This window comes from Grammomys surdaster, unplaced genomic scaffold (assembly GCF_004785775.1).
Source record: "Grammomys surdaster isolate TR1022 unplaced genomic scaffold, NIH_TR_1.0 135, whole genome shotgun sequence".
NCBI classification, from domain to species: domain Eukaryota; kingdom Metazoa; phylum Chordata; class Mammalia; order Rodentia; family Muridae; genus Grammomys; species Grammomys surdaster.
In genome coordinates, this window is record NW_021604593.1 from 479,608 (window position 1) to 500,525 (window position 20,918).

At 43.5% G+C, this 20,918-nt stretch overlaps 2 protein-coding genes across 2 annotated transcripts in view; one reads left to right on the forward strand and one right to left on the reverse strand.

Annotated features, from left to right (window-relative positions):
- Positions 1 to 4,348, reverse strand: part of Hars2 (histidyl-tRNA synthetase 2, mitochondrial) — a 9,053-nt gene extending 4,705 nt beyond the window's left edge. The window contains exons 1-5 of the mRNA XM_028762826.1: positions 4,057 to 4,348; positions 2,078 to 2,155; positions 1,738 to 1,857; positions 1,535 to 1,630; positions 358 to 483 (exon numbers count right to left, since the gene is read on the reverse strand). Of these exons, the coding sequence (XP_028618659.1) occupies positions 358 to 483; positions 1,535 to 1,630; positions 1,738 to 1,857; positions 2,078 to 2,155; positions 4,057 to 4,164 (528 nt within the window). The 5' untranslated portion in view covers positions 4,165 to 4,348. The remainder of the gene's footprint in view (positions 1 to 357; positions 484 to 1,534; positions 1,631 to 1,737; positions 1,858 to 2,077; positions 2,156 to 4,056) is intronic.
- Positions 4,349 to 4,351: 3 nt separating this feature from the next.
- On the forward strand, positions 4,352 to 20,667 carry Hars (histidyl-tRNA synthetase). Its single transcript, XM_028762829.1, has 13 exons — positions 4,352 to 4,544; positions 4,786 to 4,875; positions 10,863 to 10,982; positions 13,348 to 13,443; positions 14,610 to 14,735; positions 15,524 to 15,631; positions 15,770 to 15,868; positions 16,584 to 16,677; positions 17,017 to 17,144; positions 17,237 to 17,479; positions 19,031 to 19,147; positions 19,891 to 20,037; positions 20,278 to 20,667. Exons 1-13 carry the CDS (start codon positions 4,455 to 4,457, stop codon positions 20,347 to 20,349), a joined length of 1,530 nt encoding a protein of 509 aa, XP_028618662.1. The 5' UTR covers positions 4,352 to 4,454; the 3' UTR covers positions 20,350 to 20,667.
- Positions 20,668 to 20,918: the final 251 nt, after the last annotated feature.

The following is a 20,918-nucleotide window of genomic DNA, read 5'->3' on the forward strand; positions in this document are numbered from 1 at the left end:
AAGAAGAAGAAGAAGAAGAAGAAGAAGAAGAAGAAGAAGAAGAAGAAGAAGAAGAAGAAGAAGAAGAAGAATTAGAAGAAGAAGAAGAAAACCAGTCATGGTGGTGCACAGCTTTAATCCCAGCATCTGGGAGGCAGAGGCAGATGGATCTATGAGTTCAAAGCTAGCTACACAGTGAGTTCCAGGACAGCCAGGATTACACAAAGAGACCCTGTCTCAAAAACAAAAAACAAAGCAAAACAACAACAAAATAACAAACCCAAACAAACAAAATGGTAGAAAAACAAGCCTTCCCCTGATGAGCTAAGCCCAACTTAAAACTATCATTTAACCATGCTGTCCCAGTCAGCCACTTACACACTGGCAGAACTCCCGGTAGCGGCCCTGAACTATGGCTGGGCTCTCTCGCCTCCACACCTTTCCAACTTGATATCGTTTCATCTTCTTCACTTTATTCATGGCCAGATAGCGAGCAAAAGGGACCTTACATAAAGAGATTGAGGAAGAAAGATACTGTGTTCAATGTGAAGACCTACCATTCAGACATGAGGGAGAACTGAGTTCCTGGAAATCATCCTTATTTTACAGAATGAAAACGAGGACCTTTCTAGGCTGGTTTCCCACTGTCTCTGAAGCCTAGCAGTGCCTGGTGTTATAGGTGTTTCACTTACTGAAACTGAAAGTTGACCAGAAAAAGGAGGCAGGGATAGAAATGACCGAAGAAACTTAGGCCTGGACTATTTCTTCCCATTCAGACCATTACCTACAAAGTAGTCAAGCTTCAGAACTGAATTCGCCTACAATTTAAAATCCTGTTCCTGAAAGCATAGGCCAAAGACCACATGCCTATTTTCCAGGATTCTGTTTTTAAATGTTTGGAGCAGTGGTTCCCAACCTTCCTAACTCTGTGACCCTTTGATATAGTTCCTAATGTTGTGGTGAACTCCTCTGACCATAAAATTATTTTGTTGCTACTTTGTAATTGTTTCTGTTTTGTTTTGCTACTGTTATGAATCATAATGTACATATCTGATATGCAGGATATCTGACATGCAACTCCTGGAGGGTCGTGACCCACAGGTTGAGAACCACTGGTTTAGCACTCATGAGATAGTGCAGCAGGGAAAGGGGTCTGCTCTACAAGTCTGGCAATCTGAGTTCTAGCCCTAGGGCCCATACAGGAGTTAGGAGAGAAATGACCCCACAAAGTTCTCCCCTTAGCTTCACATGCATGTCCACATAAATGCCATCTACACATGCACAATATAGCTAATTTTCTTTTACAGGAACGTTTATAAACACCAGTTATAGAATTTAGGATCTCTGGAGCTAAACTCAGTACTCTGTTTCTGCAAACTTCCTGGAGACATTCTCATACACCTGAAGTTAAACAACAGGGTCTTCATGTTAGGCTCTGAAGGAAGAAATGCCTTCTGGGAGAAACTGGACATAAAGGTAACTGTCAAAGTTCTGCCAGAAAAAGTCCTCTGGATTTGGGGAGAAACAGGTCAGGCTCCTGCATTCTGAAGGATACAGTAAGGTCATAGCGAAGAGACAGCAACTCTCCACCTTGATCCTTCAAATCATACATGAGGCCGAAGTTGTCTTCATATTTCTCAGTGAGCATTTCCTGTAAGAGTCAGACAGAAAAATTCACAGCTCAGAGGACTGACTACAGACCACAGGGAAATTAAAGGCAGGTAAACAATGAGGTTCTCAGCACCCTTCCGTTCTTACTTTTAGCTCAAATGCTGGTGTATCCAACCCTTTTGCTCCATGACGTTTAAAACAGCTGATAATCTTATCAAGAATTTCCTCCCTCACAACCATTTGTTGAGGACTTAAATCCCTGGTGCCCTGGAAAACAAAAGTGGCCAAAGTAAAGATCAAGAGCAGTTAAGACAATAGGTTAAGTCACGTCCATAATCTAATGTTTGAAACTAACTTGAGGCCCCTCTAGAATTTCAAGAACAATAAAACAAAACCCCCCTCCCCAGAGGATATAAAAAAGGAGAGGCAGGGAGAACGGGCTCGCCTGCACACCACTCTGACAGGCTAGGTGGACAAAGGCTGTTACCTTTGGAACCTTGATGATAAAATTCGGTTTTTCTTGATGTGGTTTCAGTTGTTCAGATGTTAACACTGTCTTTGCAACCTGGCAGAAAAGAGACTATGAGATCTGCCTTCTCTGGACACAGGCCAGACCTGTGACATCTTTGACCCCATGGGCCATCAACCTGAGAAGACCCTTGACCGCAAGCAAGAAGTTTCCTGAAAACCATTTTCTCTATCCTGATCTCCTGCTACCCTCAATAATTCGTGTTGAATTTCCGATTATACCTGCAATATATATGAAGTCCAGTCTTCTTACTACACAAGCATCTTCACTTAAATGTCTCAAAAAGTTGAAGCATCTGAGAATAATAAAGACATTGAACCCAGAACTGCCACCATTAAACTTCTAGAAGTAGGAATTAGAACTCCAGTTCTCAGCTGGATATGGTGGCACACATGTAATCCCAGCACTTGGGAGACAGAAGCAGGAGGATCTCTGTGAGTTCCAGGCTAGCTGTGCCTACATAAGAAGTTACTGGACAGTCAGAGCTATATAATGAGACCCTATCTCAAACAAGCAAAAAAACAACTCCAGTTCTCAGTTCTTATTCAAATAGCTAAAAAGGTGGTACATGCCTTTTATTTATTTTAGGCAGAGAGGGGCAGGTCACTATGAGTTTAAGGCCAGCTGGTCTACATAGTAAGCTCCAGACCAGGCAAGGAGACACAGCAAGACCACATGAAAAAAAAAAAAAAGAAAGACAGGAAGGATAGAAGGAAGGAAGGAAGGAAGGAAGGAAGGAAGGAAGGAAGGAAGAGGGAAGGAGTGAAGGAAGGAGGGAGATAGGTAATGAATCAGACCTGGAGACAGGGTAATGGAGCAGAAAGACAGAACCAGCCTAAGAAAAAGGAACAAACCTGGGCCAACAAGATGGCCCAGTGGGTATCCACCAAGCCTGACCACCTGAGTTAGATCCCTGAGACCCATTCACATGGTCCAAAGAAAAAACCAATTCCCACAATTCACACGCACATGCACACACACGCACATGCACACACCTATGGAATGATATGAATAACTTTCCTGGTTGAACAACAACAAAAACAGCATTGCTTTCTGAAGACAGGTAACAACCATTGACTTAGTGCTGGTGAGACAGCTCGTGAGTACACATGCTGTTTACTTATCACCTAAATTCAGTCCCCAGACTATACAAGGTAAAGCAAAGAACAGAAATGCCCCATGGCACACCAACACTCACCCACACCAATTAATAGAATTCTTTTATTAAAAAAAAAAAAAGAATCAGACCTAAAGACCCACAGGTCCTTCCAGAAATACAAATGGTGGTAATTCCATACTTTGGAGAGTCTCTCCCCAAAGAGAAATCAAGTCCCCAAGCCCTTATTCTAATTCCAAAATCCAACTATGTCTGAAAATGTTTCTCTGAGATTCATGTTAGGGTAAATTCACTTAATGGGAATAAACCCGGTTCATTTACAGTTTGGGAGAATATCTGTATAGATTTGGCCCAAATTCTAATATGTTCAAGAATTTCAGATGATTGAGAATAAAAAGTTGCTATGTATCCATTGAGGTCATTTAATCCTGTGATCTCCATTTACTCAACTGTAAAATGGAGATAAAACCCTCAACCTCTGAGACTGCCCCAATAATAAAACGACAAAAGCATCCAAAACGCTTAGGGCAGTGCAGGTACAAAGTGGCTAATCAATAAAAAACAATTGCAGGGCTGAAGAGGTGGCTCTTTTAGAGGACCTGTGTTCCTTTCCCAGCATCCACACGGTGGCTCACTACCGGCTATTAACTCTGCGGGCGTGTACACAGGGCACACATACATGCAGGAAAAATATCCATACTCATAAAAGAAATAAAACTTCAAAAATTAAAAACCAATTATAATAATACAATAGAAACCACAAGTCTAGGCTTTCAGGCTAGGGGCCCCACCGGGAAAGAGCCGGCTCAGGGCGGCTCACCTGGCTATGACAGCCGACCGCCCGGATGCACACAGTGCGGGGAGGTCGCAGGAGCTGGCCGAGCAGCGCAGCCCAGGCCCTGCGGCGCAGGGGCCCCAGGTGGGGCATTGTGCAGCAGGACGTCGGCTTTCAAGAACAGAAGTTAAGGGACTGGGAACGAGGCCAGTCCGATTTCTGGAAGGCTACGGAGAGCTGGAAACACCTGAGATCGGAGTTAGTCCGGATGGTGGGATTGAACTCCGAGTACCTCACGCTCCCTGACCCGGAAGTGTCCCCTCCACCTTCGCCAGACACGCTCTAGGCACGAAAGCTGGACTCGGTAACCGGAAGTCATCCGAACCTAGGCTGAGTCCACCAAGGCGGGTTTAGATAGCCGTCAGTTCCGGTTGGCAGACAGAATGGCAGATCGTGCTGCGCTGGAAGAGCTGGTGCGACTCCAGGGAGCGCATGTGAGGGGCCTTAAGGAGCAGAAAGCGTCCGCTGAGCAGGTGCGACTCGCATGGAAGGAGAGGGGCCGGACCAAACCAGAGGAACATAGAAGGTGGTCTGTCTGGAGGACAGGCATGAGGATAAAGGAACCTGGCTGGTACAGTGAAGGGCTGAGTGAGGAGATAGCTAGGGTGGGTCCCGAGAGAAGCAAGGCTAGGCCTGAGAGAGAGGAGTATCGGGGTGAATGGGGAGGGAGGGGAGTGACAAATGGTCAGTCCAGCGGCGTTTTTCCTTCCACAGATCGAGGAGGAGGTGACGAAACTCCTAAAACTGAAGGCACAGCTGGGCCATGATGAAGGCAAACAGAAGTTTGTGCTCAAAACCCCCAAGGTAATCTATTCCTGTGAGAGGCCTCAGAAAGAAGCCCTGATCCACCATCTGAAATATTGCAAACGAGCCAGTAGTTGGTGTAGGCACTGGGCTGGCTTGAACTCAACCTGAGTCATTTGGTGATGGTAGTGATGACAGAAACGAGGCTGCACAGGGGAGGCAGCCTGCTAACTGCTACTCCTTTCATTCATTATAAATTTATTAAGTAAGTATGTGGGTGTCATTGTACACTGAATACACCATACTGGATGCCTGCCTTTCTGAAGCTTGCATTCCATTGAGATTTAGGCCAAATAATCCCACCCAGGGATATGCAATTACAAAATATGAGTGGTGATGTGAAGAAATTTAGGGCTGGAGAGATGGCTCAGCAGTTCAGAGCAGGCAGAGGATCCAAGTTGTGATTCCTTGCACCTACATCAGATGGCTTACAACTGTCTGTAACTGGCCTCCATAGGCACCTGCACCCACATAGTTCTACATACACAGATACACACACACACATACACACACACAATGTATAAAAATGATAAGGAAACTCACAGAGATGCTCTGAGAAAAAAAAATAAAGGGGAAACTGTGGAAGTGATATGATGGACTGCTTAAGTGGGTGAGAGATAGCCAGGGAAAGGCTGTTAGAATCATAAGCTCAGTAGAGTATAGAAACTCTGAAGCAGAAAAGAACCTTGATACTTCCTAGGAACTAGAGGAAGCCCTGCTGAAATGGAGATGCCTAATTCAGCCTCGGGACTTCGGTTCAGATGCTATTCTGTAACTTCTATAAACAGACCTCTATACCTTTACAGGGTTCCCTTGGCATATCATGTGTAGTTCTGTTATTGTACTGGCTTTGGATTTTCATTTTGGTGTACGTGTGTATGGATTTGTGTAACCATGTATGGGTACATGCAGAAGCCAGAAGAGAACGTCAGATTCCCTGGAGCTGGGGTTACAGGCAGTTGTAAGCCAAGGTGCTAGAAATTGAACAAATTACTGTCTCTGGAAGAACAGCTCTTAATCCTTGCCATCTCTCCTGACCTCTGCAACAATTTTTAGTAGTTAATTCATGTTATTTAATGTAATTACTTATTGACTATGTTAATTAATAAATAATAATAAATAATGCAGTATTATTAGTAGTTAATTAAGTTTATTTACCAGAAGGTAAGACTGAGTGCCTGGAAATAAACATATATTTAATGAGTATATTTAAAGTTGATTTCCAAAGATGAGAGAAGCCATGTGTGGTGGTGCACATCTTTAATTCCAGTACTCAGGAAGCAGAGGCAAGCAGATCTTTGTCAGTTTTAGTGATATTAAGACAGAACATTGGGTTTAAGCAAATAGGGGCTAATCTATTACAAATTCCCTATTTTCTACTTGATTCAGTAGTCTCAATGATTATCGATCATTGTTTCTTTGAGATTTTATTTTATTGAGACAGGGTATCTCTATGTAGCTCTGGCTGTCATGGAATTCTCTATATAGTCCAGGCTGGCCTCAAACTCATAGAGATCCTCCTGCTTCTGTTTCCCCAATGCTGGGACTCAATTCTTTTAAGATTTTTGTTTTTTAATGATTTATTTTATTTTTACTTATGTGTATATGTCTATATAACTCTCTCTCTCTCTCTTTCTCTTTCTCTCTCTCTCTCTCTCTCTCTCTCTCTCTCTCTCTGTGTGTGTGTGTGTGTGTGTGTGTGTGTGTGTGTGTGTCCTTGGAGGGCAGCTGGAGTTACAGGCAGTTATGAGCGGCCCACCTGGGTCCTGGGAACTGAAATCAGGATAGTCTGGTATACAAGTTCCAGGCCAACTACATAATAAGATAGTAAAACCCTGTTTCCAAAAGGTAGGGGTAGTGTGGAGGGGTGGCGATAGAAGGTATGATTAATTCTTCTGTGTTGAGGTTAATTCTTTGAGCCAAATTCACAAAACTATGCCTTTCTACACATTTTTTAAAAACCAAAGCAAAACAAAAATACAAGCCCTGACCAGGCTTAGACTTGCTGTATAGCAGAGACTGGCTTTGAAAATCTGATCCTCGGGTCTCCACATGTACCACCACACTCATCCCTCACAATTCTTTTTCAAAAGTTCAAGAGAAGTTTAAAATCTCAAAGACATGGGGGCTGGAGAGATGGCTCAGTATTAGTGGTGCTTGATGCTCTTCTAGAAGAGCTGAGTGGTTGAGTGCCCACATACAGCAGCCCACACCTGCCTGTAATTCCAGCTGGCCTCCAAGGGCATCCACATACATGCCATTAAAAAAATGATCAATTTTGAATGGAGAGAAAAATAGGGAATTTTTGATATAACAGTCCCTCCTCGCCTCAACCCAATGACCAGTCTTAATGTCACTAAAGCAGAAGCACAGATATTATGTCCCTGAAGATATGGTGCAATAAAAAATACACCGCACCACCTATGAATTCTAATCAGGGGAATTTGAATGTAATTAGGCCTTTAGACTAAGGTGGAGAAACACAGAGTGGAGAACAGGTTAATGACTCATCAGCGGTATTGGTGACTGGATCCAGAATGTAATAAACTTTTTGGGACAGATTATCCAGTTTCTTCAACAAATAAATAACATGATGGAATGGGGGTGGGGAGGAAATAAGAGTGTGGTTCAGTGTTAGAAAACCTGGACCAAATGAGACACCACAAAAGAAGAAAAATAGGAAGAAAGAGAAAGCCGTTGTTGATTAAATGTATCATCTAAAAGTAACATGTTTAGAATCTGATTAAATAAGCTAATCACGAAAAGTTATTATTGAGGTAGTTAGGGGAAGTTGAACACGGCTGATCTTGGATAGTATTAAGGGATTCCACAGCTATTCAATTTCCTTATGGGAAATGGTATAGCATTTTCACGTAACCTATGCACATCCTAGATGATTAAGTCATCTTTAGGTTACTGACACCTAATGTAAGTAGTTATTGCTCAAAGATAATGACATGGGGAGAAATCTATATATTTATTGTAGGCAGAATTTCCTTTTAACCCCAAGTATTTTCAGTCATGGTATATTGAATCTATGGATATGGAACCTGCAGATACAGAGGAACAACTGTATGAGCTACATTCTGTGCACTCACCATTAAAACAAATGAGGCTGGAGAGATGGCTCAGAGATAGAGCACTTGTTGCTCTCCCATAGTACCCAGGTTCAATTCCCAGTAGTCACACAGTGGCTCACAAGCTATGGTAACTCCAGCTCTAAGGGCTTCAACATCCTCTTCTGACCTCTGTGGACACCAGGCATACACACAGTACATAGACATAGATGTAGGTAAAACACTCATACACATAAAATGAGGTAAGTCTTTCAAAATAAAAAAACTGAACTTAAGACTATTTTGAGTGGGGGAGAGTGTCTAGAAAGATGGCTCACAATCATTTCTAACTCCAATTCCAGGGGATTGATGCCTCTTTCTGACTTACATAGGCACCAGGTGTGCGCGTGGTGCAAATAGACACTTTACATACACATAAATATAAATACACAGAAGTCCTTATACACACAAATGTTTAAAATAGTGGTTTTTATAGTTAAATTATTAATTTTATTCCATCTTGACCCTTTCCTATACCAAGTATCACTAGTAGGAAGCAAGTATGTATATAAAGCATTTCTTCTACAAAGCAGCCAGAGTTGACTGTCTGGCAGACATACTGCTGATAATAAAAGAAGTGGGCTTTGCCAACTTAAAGAAGTCTTCTGGCAGTAATATGTTGCTAATGAGAAAAACTCAGGCATCCAATTAAAAGAATTTTGGAAAACATATCTTTTACCCGGAGTTTGACAACTTCCTGGTACTTGGCTTATCCTGGTGAGATGTGTGATGGTGTTAATAAATGATTTTCTGAATATTATTACATAATGAAATATGTCAACGTTATAAAGCTAACTTATTAACGAGGCAGTGTTTTCTAGATGAACAGTGTAGGATGGTATAAAATCATACAAGGATAAAAGATCCATTCAACATATAAGATACAAGGGGAGCTTTTAATGTGCAGTTCTGCAGCATGAAATACACTGGTACTATTGTATTATCGTCACTACTTATCTTTTGCTTTTCTTCCAGATAGGGCCTAGTCTGTAGTCTAGGCTGGCCGGAACTCACCACAACCCTCCTGCCTTGGCCTCCCAGATGTGGAAACAGGAATGAGCTGCTAGAACTGCTTTTCTAGAACTTTCTCATCATTCAGAATTGAAACTGTACCCATTTAACAGTATTCCTCTTTCCACCCTCCCTTCATCGCACTGGTGATTACTATCCCACCGTCTCTGTGTAGCTAACAACAGTAGTTACCTATATAACTGAGTATGAGTACTTGTTTAGATTTGTGTTCTTGAGCCAGAATTTTTCTATGTGGTCCTGATTGACCTGGAACTCACTACGTAAACATCTGGTCTTGAACTTAAGTTGATATTCATGCCTCTGCCTGCCAAGTGCTGGTATTATGAACATGCACCATCTTCCCCAAATGACTAGGGCTTCTAAATGTAACAATATGAAAAATAGTCTTTAAGAAAGAGTACTTGTGGGCTGGAGAGATGGCTCAGTGGTTAAGAGCACTGACTGTACTTCCAGAGGTCCTGAGTTCAAATCCCAGCAACCACATGGTGGCTCACAACCATCTGTAATGAGATCTGATGCCCTCTTCTGGTGTGTCTGAAGACAGCTACAGTGTATTCATATATAATAAATAAATAAATCTTAAAAAAAAAAAAAAGAAAGAAAAGAAAGAAAGAGTACTTGTTGGATTTTGGTGTAGAACCAAAACAGAATATCCAGAGTTGAGAAGCTCATTGGGATTCTCTTCCTTTTGTAAGAACACACCTGTGTAACATTAGAGTTTATAGAGTTATGTTTTTCAACCAGACCAGTATACATCAATAGAAACTTAATACAAAAATCACATAGGAAAATTAACTATCTTTATTAAGGGAAACATTACAGATTTGCAAAAATGGGTTGGAGAGATGGCTCAGCCATTAAGAACACTTCCTGCTCTTCCAGAGAACCTGGGTTTGATTCCAAGCCCCCACATAGCAGATTACAATCTGTAACTCCAGCTCCGGAAGGTCTGGCGTCCTCATCTGGCCTCCACAGGCAGACATGCAAGTGACGCATGGACGGACATACATGCATGAAAAGCACCATACACATAAAGTAAAAAATAAGACTGTAAACAAGATTTTCAAAAATGTGATCAGTGTTTCTCTTCTCACTACATCTTTCAGTTCACTCAAAATATTATTTGTGTTAATATATAATGGTATGTCAATAAAATTTTGCACTTTGAATTTTGTATGTGGGAAATATACATAGAGATGATACACTCTGGATTGAGAGTTAGTAGCTAAGAATGTGAGAAGGTCCTTGGAAAGCTCTGGCCTGGGTGGGAGACAGGCTTCACTCTGTACTTGCTGAGTGCTCTTAGGTAGCAACTTGACTTCTCGACAGCCTGTAATTTAGCTATAAAATGTATCTGCCTAACCTTGTCTTGGAGCTTTTTTCCCTTCTTAGAAAGGATCTCACTGTTACGGATCAGGCTAGCCTTGAACTCAGCGGTCCACCTGCCTCTGATTTCCAAGTGCCATCACACCAGGCTCCGTGAGAGCTTGCATTCAGAAGTAACCTTGTTAAATAGAATTTGAAAGGGAATTATGTTGGAAAAAATTGCACATAAACTTTAGAATTCAACCTGTGGAGCCACTTTGAATTGATAATATACATGTCAAGTAGGTATTTGCTGCTGTTGAGTTTTCAGAAAACTTGAATTGAGAAAATGGCTCTAAATTTTGGGAAACAGAACCGAGCTGGCCAGTGGAGTCACAGGACCTGTTCTGAGCTGTCTTCCCACTTTTACAGCAGCATTTGTGTCCCTTGTTTCTCAGCTGGTCTTTGGCTATTTCTAGAGTTTATTTTCTTTGTTTTAAATGTCATCCTTGCATTTTGATTTTAACTCTCAAGGGCACAAGAGACTACAGTCCCCGGCAGATGGCAGTCCGGGAGAAGGTGTTTGATGTCATCATCCGCTCTTTCAAACGCCATGGAGCTGAAGTGATTGATACACCTGTCTTTGAACTAAAGGTGAGAACTGAATAAGGAGAAACTGCACAGTGGATGTGCTCATGATTACCTAAGAGGGGACTAGAGGAAGAAGGTTAGAATTTTAACATATTAATGGAGCAGAAAGAGTCCAGTCCATGACACTATCAAAATACAGATGTTTATGAGTCCACACACTGGGGCTTTTAGAGCTTTTAAAATCCTGGCTGGTTTCCTTAGAGGGATATATTATAACCAGTTGAAAACATCAAAGGACATGGGCTGTGTATGTATGCCCTTAAGACTTTCATTTTTGTTTCTGACATTGTTCAGATCTCAGGCTTTATAAAAGCATCTATGTTTGCTAACCTGATTATGCATTCCTATATGCTTATCTTCAAGAAAAATGCTCAAGACCACAAAGCTGTGTGCATAGATATGCCTAATAACACGTTTTGGAAATGTATTTTAACTGAAATAGCGTAAACATCCAATAGGATGGTGTTAGCAAACAGGTAAGTGCAGAGCTCCTTTCTGTTCTGAGACAGTCTCATAATAACCCAGGCTGGTCTTGAACCACAAGTTTCTGCCTTCCTGAGTTACAGGTGTAGCTCTCTGCACCTAGAGTCTCACTGGAAAATGATACATCTTTTTTATTTGCTTACTTTTTACTGGTGGGAGAGTCAGACTTACTTTTCTTTGTGTGAATGTGTGTACATGAGTACCTGAAGAGTCAGAGGTACAGAATGCCCATGGACCTGGAGTTACAGGAGGTGTGACCTGACGGAGGTGCTGTGAACCAACTTGGCTCTTGTGCAAGATCAGTACAAAATCCTGACTCCTTGAGTGGGACTGAAGAGATGGCTTAGCAGAGCACTTGTTGCTCATGCAGAGGATCTGGGTTCTGTTCCCAACATCCATTTGGTGACTCACAATCATTTGCAACTGTAGTTCCAAAGGATCCAACACTCTTCTGACCTCTGCAGGCACCAGGCATACATATGATGAATATACAAACATGCAAAGCATTCATACACATAAATAAACATACATTATTATTTTTATTTTTTTTTTTCATTTTAAAAAGATGGTCCAGTGGGTAAAGACATTTACTTCCAGAGCTGGAGAGATGACTCAGTGGCTACAAGGACCTGGGTTCAATTCCCAGTACCCACATAACAGCTCACAATTGTCTGTCCAGTTCCAGGGACTCCTGTGCCCTCACACAGACATACATGCAGGAAAACACCAATGTACATAAAATAAAAATAAAACCCTAAAAAAAAAAAAAAAAAGACATTTACTACCAAGCATGATGGCGTGAGTTTAATCTTTAGAACTCACAGGCTGGGAGAACTAACTCACAAGTTATCCCCTGCCCTTATGCACGCCATGGCATGTGAACACACAGTATAAATAAATGGTTGTAAAAAAAGAGTAACTCTTTAGCAGGGTCGTGTGGTGTGTGCCTTTGATCCTAGCATTGGGAGGCTGAGGCAGGCAAATCTCTAAGTTTGAGGCCAGCCTAGTCTACAGAGTGAGTTCTAGGACAGCCAGGGCTAAACAGAGAAACCCTGTCTTCAAAACGTGAGGGGTGGGGATGGTATGAGGTAATACTTTAGCTCTGCCACAAAACAGGGGAGAAAAAAGCAGAAAATCAACACTGAATTGTTATTCCCTTTTAATTTTTTTGTTTGTTTGTTTCATCTTTTTGAAATAGCCTCTCTATGTAGACCAGGCCAGCCTCCAACTCAAAGAAATCTACCTGCCTCTACCTTCTGAGTGCTGGAATTAAAGGTGTGTGTGGGTACAATACTTCTTAATTGTAATGATATCAAACTTAACAAGCATTAGGATGAAAAGCAGAGGGACTATAGGAATATAGACAAATTAGTCTATATTTGAAATTAGTCATGTTAAAGTAGTAAGTTTTTGTGTTTATAATGTTTTTTAAAGATTTATGTATGTACTTTTATGAATATGAGTACTCTATTTACATGAATGCCTGCATGACAGAAGAAGAGGCATCAGATCTCATTACAGAAGGTTGTGAGCCACCATGTGGTTGCTGGGAATTGAACTCAGGACCTCTGAAGAACAACCAATGCTCTTAACTGCTGAGCCATTTCTCTAGCCCCTATAATGGTCTAAGGGCAGGGAACACAGCCCATCAAGTACAAAGCCTAGGTTCAGCCCCTAACATCAAATAATTCAACAACAACAACAATAATAACTATACCCAGATGTGGTAGCCCAAGCCTTTAATCCCAGCATTTAGGAGGTAGAGAGGCAGACAGATCTCTGGTAGTTCACAGGCAGTCAAGGATACATAGTAAGACCCTGTCTCAAAAGAAAAAGTTAAAGTATAATTTTTTACTGTGATCATATTTCTTCTTGGTTTCTCCAGGAAACACTGACTGGAAAGTATGGCGAAGACTCAAAGCTTATCTATGACCTGAAGGACCAGGGTGGGGAGCTGCTGTCCCTCCGCTATGACCTTACTGTATCCTTCTAAACCTGGGTTCTTAAGACTTTGCAGGAATTGGCACTCAGGGAGTTGAACTTGGGTTTAGGGACAGCAGGCACAGGTAAGATTAAATATGAATATGTTGACAATAAAAGGCATTTTTTTTCTATAAAGCAAAATAAAGGACTTTGGGTAAGCAGAATACAGCCTGAGAAATCTCCAGCTTTGCCAGGTGATGGTGGCACATGCCTTTAGTCCCAGCAGTCAGGAGGCAGGGGCAGGTCGTTCTCTGTGTTTGAGGCGATCCTGATCTACAGAGTTCCAGGACAGCCAAGGCTACACAGAAAAACCCTGTCTCCAAAAAAACAAAAGTACAGCTTTCTGTCAGGGCCCTGTTCCCAATTTTACAACAGTTCCTGGCTCAAAAACAGCTGTCCCAGTAAACAGACTTTTCTGTAATTGATTACTATTTCCTTTATCTTCAAGTGTCTTAATTAGTGTTCTCTTGCTGTGTAGAGACCATGACCAAGGCAACTCTTATAAAAGAAAGCATTTAATTGATGACTTGCTTATAGTTTATAGAGTTATCCTATTATCATCATGCCAGGGAACATGGCAGCACAAAGGCAGACATAGTGCTGGAGAAGTAGCTGAGTGCTTTACATCCTGATTCACAGGCAGCAAACAGAGATACACACACACACACACACACACACTCGCTCACACACACACTGTGCCCAGAGTGGGCTTTTGAAACCTCAAAGCCCTCTTCCGTGACACACCTCCTCAACAAGGCCACACTACCTAATCCTTCCAGATGGTTCATCAACTGGAGACGAAGCATACAAATACACAAGCCTATGGGGGCCAGTTTCATTAAAACTACCAATCATCCATCCAATTAGGGATTCCACATGGGCCCTTTTCTTGCTGTGTCTAATCTGCCAAGTTCCCTTCTCTCCTCTAAGTCCGCATAGTCCAGGGAGAGAGTCAGAGAGGAAAGAGCCTAACTCAATCTTCTTTCCTGCTTCAGCTGCCTTTTGTGACTATACAGTTAATTCTTCCTGACAGTCAGAAGTGCTGTTTCTCTTGTAGGTAGTGGGTTATCTATACCTGCAGGGTTAGACCCTCCCTAACTTCTGTGAATGATGATAACTTACAACAGCTGCAAGATGCTCTTTTTCTTAACGCTGTATTATCAGGTCCCTTTTGCTCGGTATCTGGCAATGAATAAACTGACCAACATTAAACGCTATCACATAGCAAAGGTGTATCGCCGGGACAACCCAGCTATGACCCGGGGCCGTTACCGTGAATTCTATCAGTGTGTGAGTGTTGAAAAACCATGGAGCAGGATGGGCAACTCAGGCCCTCTCTCCAGTAGGATCTACTGTGTGGTATGGCATCCTGAACAAACTAGTTGGTCTCAAAAATGCTCTTAGATTTTCATGATATTTGCATATAGAACTCTTAATGGCCTAGTAGACATGAAGAATAAAACAATCCGTTATGGGCTTTGAGGACCTGGTTTGGTAGGGGTTTTTCAGGGAGAGTGGTTTGTTTTGTTTGGAGAAAAAAATGCAGAGCTTTGTACACTTTAGGACACCAGGGAATTGTAATATCATTGAGCTATGCTCCTAGCTCCAGGCTCTTTATTAACACAGTACTAGAATCACAACAGAGAATGAAGAAGTTCAATATGTATTGTTATCAAATCTTCTAGACTAAGATGCAGGATTTCTGACAGATGGGAAAAAATAGCGAAAGATTAGGGTGGGAAGAGCGTGGGGAGTAGCTCACTGGTAAAGTGATTTCCTCACAGCTCGAAGCCCTAGGTTCAATCCCCAGAACTGCCACAGAGACAGACAGACTGACAGACACAGTGACAGAGACACACTGACTAAGGCTGGGAAGTTTCCCCACAACAGTAGGAGATGCTAAGGAAGATGAATTGGATGGAGAACAGTAGTTCCATAATGGACAGGATAGCAGGACTGCTGAGAGCCGGAAAGCTGCCGATGAGACAAAGCAAAGGGGAAGGCCTGTGCTCGGATGCTAACACAGTAGAGATTTCAGGATTCTATCACATGCCACCCACCTTCCTCTCTCCCTGCAGGATTTTGACATTGCTGGACAGTTCGACCCCATGATTCCTGATGCAGAGTGCCTAAAGATTATGTGTGAGATCTTGAGTTCACTTCAGATCGGCAACTTCCTGGTCAAGGTCAGAGCTGGATAGGACTGGGAGGGCAAGGTGGGGCCTGGCCTCTCACAGATCTACTGATAGAGCCCATGTGATAGAGACTATAGGGAATCATGCAAAATAAACAGATTCCTTCTTCCCTATCCCTGCTCCTCTCAGGTAAATGATAGGCGCATCCTAGACGGGATGTTTGCTGTCTGTGGTGTTCCTGATAGCAAGTTCCGGACCATCTGCTCCTCGGTGGACAAACTGGACAAGGTAACAACCCAAATGTGGGACTGTATAAGGGTATCCTGGGTCATGGTTGAGCAGGTACTTAGAACCCCGAGATTCTCCGTGGAATTCTGCGTGAGAACCGGCAGGAGTTCGGTACCTCCCATCATCTAGGATCCTGAAAACAGCCACATTTCCATAGAGTCACATAGGCCAGGCTTTAGACCTCAGGCCCTAGAGATTTACATACTAATGAAGGCCAGAGGGCAGAGCAAATTAAACATTCCTCCCCCAGATCCTCCCCTAATCCTCCCCCTTCTCCCTCCCTATATAACTCGGGACTGCCCTGAGTTTTGAAGGGGTACGCCTAGATCCATCTATTATCCGTTATGACAATAAATCTTTTTAGAACCAAGGACTTCTTCGTGTTACTGGGGCCCGCCGCCGCCAAGGCCCTTAGGCCGCTGGAACCATAGGATCCTCTTCCCTGATGTGGGACAGCGGCGCAAGCTTGCGCCGCTGTGGCGGCCTTTTTTAAATTTTCCCCACACCCAAACACCTGACTCTTCCTAGATCCTACCCTGTTTTGAGCAATGAATTTTTATGGGGAGAGGTAGCTGCCTCTCTGCCTACTGGAGGAGGACTGGCCCCAGCATGTAGGCTGAAGGACACCTTTGCTTTCAGATGGCTCCATGAGAAGGGTCCATACTTGTTCTGTGGGAACATGTATAATGGCCTCTGACTATTGTTGTCTGCCCAGGTTTCCTGGGAGGAAGTCAAGAATGAGATGGTGGGAGAGAAGGGCCTTGCACCCGAAGTGGCTGATCGCATCGGGGACTATGTCCAGCAGCATGGTGAGAAAAGAACCCAGCAGCCATGTCCCTGCCCTCAGTCCTAAAGTTGAGCTGTGTATGTGTGTGTGTTAGTGAAGGGGAACTGTTCATGTGTACATGTAACTGCAGTGTGTGTGTGTGTGTGTGTGTGTGTGTGTGTGTGTGTGTAGAGGAAGTGTTCATGTGTACCTGTAACTGCAGTGTGTGTGTGTGTGTGTGTGTGTGTGTAGGGTAAGTGTTCATGTGTACCTGTAACTGCAGCCCACATAAAAGGTAGACCTATTAGGGGTTTTCTGGTTGGTTTGGTTGCTTGTTTGTTTGTTTTTCTTGTCCATCTAGCCTATAGATTTGTTTCCTCAGGTGGGGTGTCTCTGGTGGAGCAGTTACTCCAGGATCCTAAACTTTCCCAAAACAAACAGGCTGTAGAGGGATTGGGAGACCTAAAGCTGCTCTTTGAATATCTAATCCTGTTTGGCATTGATGACAAGGTAAGTGAAGTTGGAGATAGGAGCCCCAGCTGACCTCTGTGGCTTGGGGTCCCTGATCCTATCTGCTACTGACCATGACCTTACCTCCACAGATCTCCTTTGATCTGAGCCTTGCTCGAGGGCTGGACTACTATACTGGGGTCATCTATGAGGCAGTGCTGCTACAAATGCCAACCCAAGCTGGGGAAGAGCCCTTGGGTGTGGGCAGCATAGCTGCTGGAGGACGCTACGATGGACTGGTGGGCATGTTTGACCCCAAAGGGCGTAAGGTGCCATGCGTTGGGCTCAGTATTGGAGTGGAGCGGATCTTCTCCATTGTAGAACAAAGATTAGAGGTAAGTCCTAGGGCAGATGATGGTACCCACCATTCCTGTGATCTCCTAGAGACAGGTGCTGCTTTGGATAGGGAGCATCCCTGAGAAATGCAGAAAAGTTGATAGCCTTCAGACTTGCTCCTTTATAGGCCAGTGAGTGTGAGTGTGTGTGTGTGTGTGTGTGTGTGTGTGTGTGTGTGTCTGTCTGTCTGTCTGTCTGGATAGATATGTTTTATGATACTGGAAATTGAACCTGGGCCTTGTGCATGCTAGGTAAGTACTCTATCTCTGTACTCTTTCTCACTTATTTCAAGACAGGGTCTAACTAAGTTGCCCAGGGTGACTCTGAACTGAGCATGTAGCCCAAGTTTGTCTTAATTCCTCCTGGCTCGGCCTCTGAAGAGCTGGACTAGGTTGAGCCATCAGGCCTCACTTCTAAGATAGTTTTGTGAATCTTGGTTCTTTCTCCACTGGAGAATAGTGGAAGAAACGCTATTCTTCCCCTCAGTGGGAAACATGCCTGAGGCCCTGGGCTTACTCTGATGGCTGCTCTGACTCCCTAGGACCTAAAGTAACACCAGTGAAGCCCCGTGAGCCTCCAGACCCCTTTGTTGCGGGAACTCTTTAGTAGCTCGCTGCATTTGATTTCAGGCATGCTCTAGCCGCTCCTGTCTTGTTCTTTCAGATGATACCACCCATGCTTCTCACTTGAGGTCATGACTCCAGTAGCTATCTTATGTTGTAGCTTTGAAAATAGTTTTTCAGAAAAAGTCGAGGAGCAGTAGCAGTATTCTTCTTTGTTCCTATATCCACACATACAGACAGGAGAGGAGAAAGTGAACACTAGGTATCAGTGGTGGCTTGAGGTAGTCTCAAGGCCTTTCCTTGGGACCCCTAACCTCCTGAGGAGAAAGGAATTTTAGCTTTTCTGTGCTGTATACCATTTTGTTATTGTTGTGTTTTCGTGTTTTGTTCTGGTTTTATATGTTGTTGTTTTTTAATTTTTATTTTATGTATATAAGTGTTATGCCTACATGTGCATCTGTGCCTGGTCCTCACAGAGGCCAGAAGAGGGCATCAGCCCCCTCAGACCAGAATTACAGATGGCTATGAGCTGCCGTGTGGGAAGCAGTCAGTGCTCTTAACTGCTGAGCCACCTCTCCAGTCCCATTATTTGTTTTCTTGGATTTTCTTTCTGTTTTGTTGTGTGGTTGTTTGTTTTATTTTGTTTTGTTTTTGAGACATACTAAGCTTAAATTCATATATTCAAGGCTAGCCTTAACGGCCTGATCCTTCCGTCTCCGCCTCCCAAGCACTGCAGTTACAGATGTACGTCATATCATGCCAGGCTTTCCATCCACCATTTATTCTGGCAAGTCATACAAGTCAGTTCATTTCTTACACCTCTAAGAACTGGACTGTTCCATATCCAACTAGTAGGTCAGAAGGCTGCCACCTTTCCCTAGTTGAGCTCACTGAGTTGAACTTAGTCTCTCAGGATCCCAACGACAGCCTCTTTGTTTGTCCCTTGGTAGCATAGTCCCGCTCTGACTCTTGCCCGCCCCTCCCTAGGCTTCAGAGGAAAAGGTACGGACCACAGAGACTCAGGTGCTTGTGGCGTCTGCACAGAAGAAGCTGCTGGAGGAGAGACTGAAGCTTGTCTCAGAGTTATGGGATGCTGGGATCAAGGTACAGGGGCCCATCCCTAGGCTGGCTACAAACTTGGGAGTACTAGACACAAACTAATACAAGTTTACATAGTGCCTTCTTCCCATTGCTTCTTCGAATGGGGCAAAGAACAAGGTGCCTCATACATTACAGTATGTAGCTTGGTCTTCTTGTGGGACTCTGAACAGTGGGAGCAGGGCCTGTCTCTGACTCTGTTGCCTTCCTTTGGGGCCCTTTCCTCCTAGTGAGTTGCCTTATGGAGCCTGAATAGGAGAGGAGGTGCCTAGTCTTACTGCAACGTGATATGGCAGGGCTGTTTGATAGCCATGGAAGCCTGCCCTTTTCTGAAGAGAAGGAGAGGAGTAGAGGGGAGAGGTAGGGCATAGGGAAGAGAGGAGGGAGGGGATACTGTGATCAGGGTATAAATAAATAAGAACAGCCTAAAAAGGAGTGCTTGACTGGGGGGGCTTTGTCAATTATATTCTCCCAATTGTTCTTATATGCTAGTAACAGCCTTTTTATTCTTATTAGTACCAATATCATATATATATTATGTCATTGAGATTCAGCTTTATAGCTTATCAAAGTATTGCGAACAGGATTTAGTAATTTATAGAAATTAAAAGTACTTTTTCAGAGCTAGAGAATAAAAGACACTTAAAAAAAAGAACAACAACAAAGTGCATGCCGCATCCTCCCCCCTCCTCCAAAGTTTGTCTCTGAGAACAACAGAAGCCTTTGTTTTCTTCCTTGGTCATTTGCAGGCTGAGCTGCTGTACAAGAAGAACCCAAAGTTACTGAACCAGTTGCAGTACTGTGAGGAGACAGGCATCCCACTGGTGGCCATCGTTGGTGAGCAGGAGCTCAAGGACGGTGTCATCAAGCTCCGCTCAGTGACGAGCAGGGAAGAGGTAAGAGGCAGGCAGGAAGGCTAAAGCCCAGGAGGGCCTCAGACCCTGGTTGGCCCAGGCCTGTTTGAGATCTGAGCCTCATACAGGACTAACTTATAAGGAATCCGAGGGCTTAGGCTTTAACTATAATCACGGTATTTAAGATCTCTGGTGCCTAACTGGGTACATGTCCCAGTGAGTCAAACCTGGTAACTAGAAGGAGTGCGAGATGCTCATACCTTCTTCCTCTGTTGTGGCCAGGTGGATGTCCGAAGAGAAGACCTTGTGGAGGAGATCAGAAGAAGAACAAATCAGCCCCTCTCCATCTGCTGAACTGAGAAAACTAGTAGAGGAAACAGGATTGGTCTTAATTGAACTAAAACAAAACTGTATATATATATACTTAAATAGTCTGCACATTTCTGATCCAGCAGAAGACTGAAGGGTGGTCAGAACAGAGGCTTTTTGTTTTTATTATTACGTTATTATCTGTAATCACTGGCAAAAAATGGGGGTCAAGCTGTATAGGTGGACTTATCAAGTCTCTGCCTCCTAAACTCCTGTATGGACTTGAGATGGCTTCATTGAAAAGCCACACGCACATGAACAACCTACGGCCAAAAAGTCCAATAAATGTCTTTACTGCTATCACCCGTCTGTGTCCCTGTTGCCTAGCGCTACCTTCCTCCGGTCCTGAACCATTCAAACCACTGGTGTAAAAAGAAGGAAACATTTGCAAACTTACTGGGTTTTGCTAAAGAGTGAGCCAGTGAGGTTCTTGTGCCTAGTTGTCTACCCTGCCCCCAGAGCTCCTTCCACCCCGCCCCTTACTGGTGATGGAGCTCCTCCCACCCACGGTCCTAAGAGGGGGTTCGAGATTCTCAAGGGCGTGCGCAACGTGC